The 1645-nt window shown below is 55.6% G+C and overlaps 1 protein-coding gene across 1 annotated transcript; it reads left to right on the top strand.

Annotated features, from left to right (window-relative positions):
• Positions 1-6: 6 nt before the first annotated feature.
• On the top strand, positions 7-1348 carry LOC104078910 (dnaJ homolog subfamily B member 13-like; the record flags this gene model as incomplete). Its single annotated transcript, XM_009580733.1, has 4 exons — positions 7-27; positions 466-579; positions 674-750; positions 1195-1348. Coding segments are annotated over 4 exons (366 nt in total), but the record flags the coding sequence as incomplete, so codon positions are not given.
• Between the last annotated feature and the right edge of the window lie 297 nt (positions 1349-1645).

Raw genomic sequence — 1645 nt, 5'->3', positions numbered from 1 at the left:
ATCACCTTTGAGAAGGAAGGAGACCAGGTGATGACCGTGGTGTGAAGTTCTGGGTCAAGTTTCCTCGGGACCGACCACGCACTCTTTGCAGGTTTCCCATTTCTGCAGGCTGTGGGCAGTTGGTGGCATGGCTAATGGGGCGATTCAGTGTTACTGTGCTCAGAAACACTGTAAGGAGCCCTTCCTGCCTGGATTTGCCTTAAGCTAGATAAAAATTAATAAATGAAAGGGATGGTTTTCTGCCTGTCATCACCTTTGTGAAACCCAGTCTGATTTCCCTTGGCTTAGCAGAGTCTCTTATCAAAGACTATTTTTTTTCTTAAAGGAAAAAAGTTTTCCCCTCTCCCCAGCCAGCTGAAAGCAGCAACAAAGGGACAGGCATTTGTGTCACCTTTCCCTGTGTAAAATCATTTGTGTAACACCAAACCACTTCCAGGTATCTTTATTTTTTTTCCTCAATTTTAGGGCCCAAATGTCATTCCAGCTGACATCACTTTTGTTGTCCAAGAGAAACTCCACCCGAGGTTTAAAAGAGCCAACGACAACCTCGCTTACGTCGCCACCATCCCCCTGGGAAAGGTAAAGAGCCAAGTGAGGGGGCGGAGCCAACCCCAGCTTGTGTTTGCTCTCTGGGGCTGCAAATGCAGCTCTGGTCCTGCTCCATGCCTTGCAGGCGCTGATCGGTTGCACGGTGGGCGTGAGGACGCTGGATGGGAGGCAGCTGAACATCCCCATCAACGACATTGTGGAGTAAGTGCCGTGGGGCAAACGGCTGGTGGGCTCAGGCGGTCAGACGGGGCCTTTCTGCAGAGCTTGGTGGCCAAGGAGGTGAACGGGTGCTCAGGAGGAGCCTCAGCATTGGCCTGTTCCTCCTTGGCAAGAGCTCGGCCCTTCCCAAGCACGTCCCCGTTGCCTGGATTCCTGGGGTGCTTCAAAACCTTTTCCAGCAGATTTGGGGCTGGGGGGGGGTCCCAGCCTGGAGGAGGAGGATGCCCACCGTGGGCCACTCTTCTGGTTTGGGGCCGTGTTGCTGGTAGCAGAGGCAGGGAGAAGATGGAGGAGCAAACTTGCCCTAAGAAACCCGCTCAGAAGCGTGCGTGGGGCTCTGCACGCAGACACATCGGGGCTCAGTGCCGTGGCCCCCACGCCAGGGCCGTCCCGCGGCTCCTCTCAGCCCCTTCCTTTGCTTTGCAGCCCCAAGTACTGTAAAGTGGTGCCAGGGGAGGGGATGCCACTGCTCCAGGACCCCCAGCGCAAGGGTGACCTCCTCATATATTTTGACATCTCCTTTCCTAAGAAGCTCACGCCGGACCAGAAAACGCTCTTGAAAAGCGCCCTCCTCTCGTAGGGGATGACCACCTTCCCACTCCCCTCCCACCAATAAAGCTCTGGAACCAGCACTGTGACCGGGTAGAGGTTGTTCCCAGTACCGAGCACCCTCAAACACAGCACCATTGAGGCTGTTTCCCCTGGGACTCGGATCCACCTCGCTTTCCGGACTCTTATCCATAGTTGCCACCCCACAATAGTGGCACCACGGCGATGGGGAGGGTGATGGAGGATTTTGGGGGGGTTGGAGTACTCCCAGCTCAGCTCGTGCATGGGAGCAGCAACGCTTTGGGGGTGACTGTGCGCAGGGTGGTGA

Source organism: Fulmarus glacialis, unplaced genomic scaffold, assembly GCF_000690835.1.
Source record: "Fulmarus glacialis isolate BGI_N327 unplaced genomic scaffold, ASM69083v1 scaffold23276, whole genome shotgun sequence".
Classification (NCBI taxonomy): domain Eukaryota; kingdom Metazoa; phylum Chordata; class Aves; order Procellariiformes; family Procellariidae; genus Fulmarus; species Fulmarus glacialis.
Note: the sequence above shows the minus strand (reverse complement) of the source record. Positions and strands in the feature narration are given on the sequence as shown.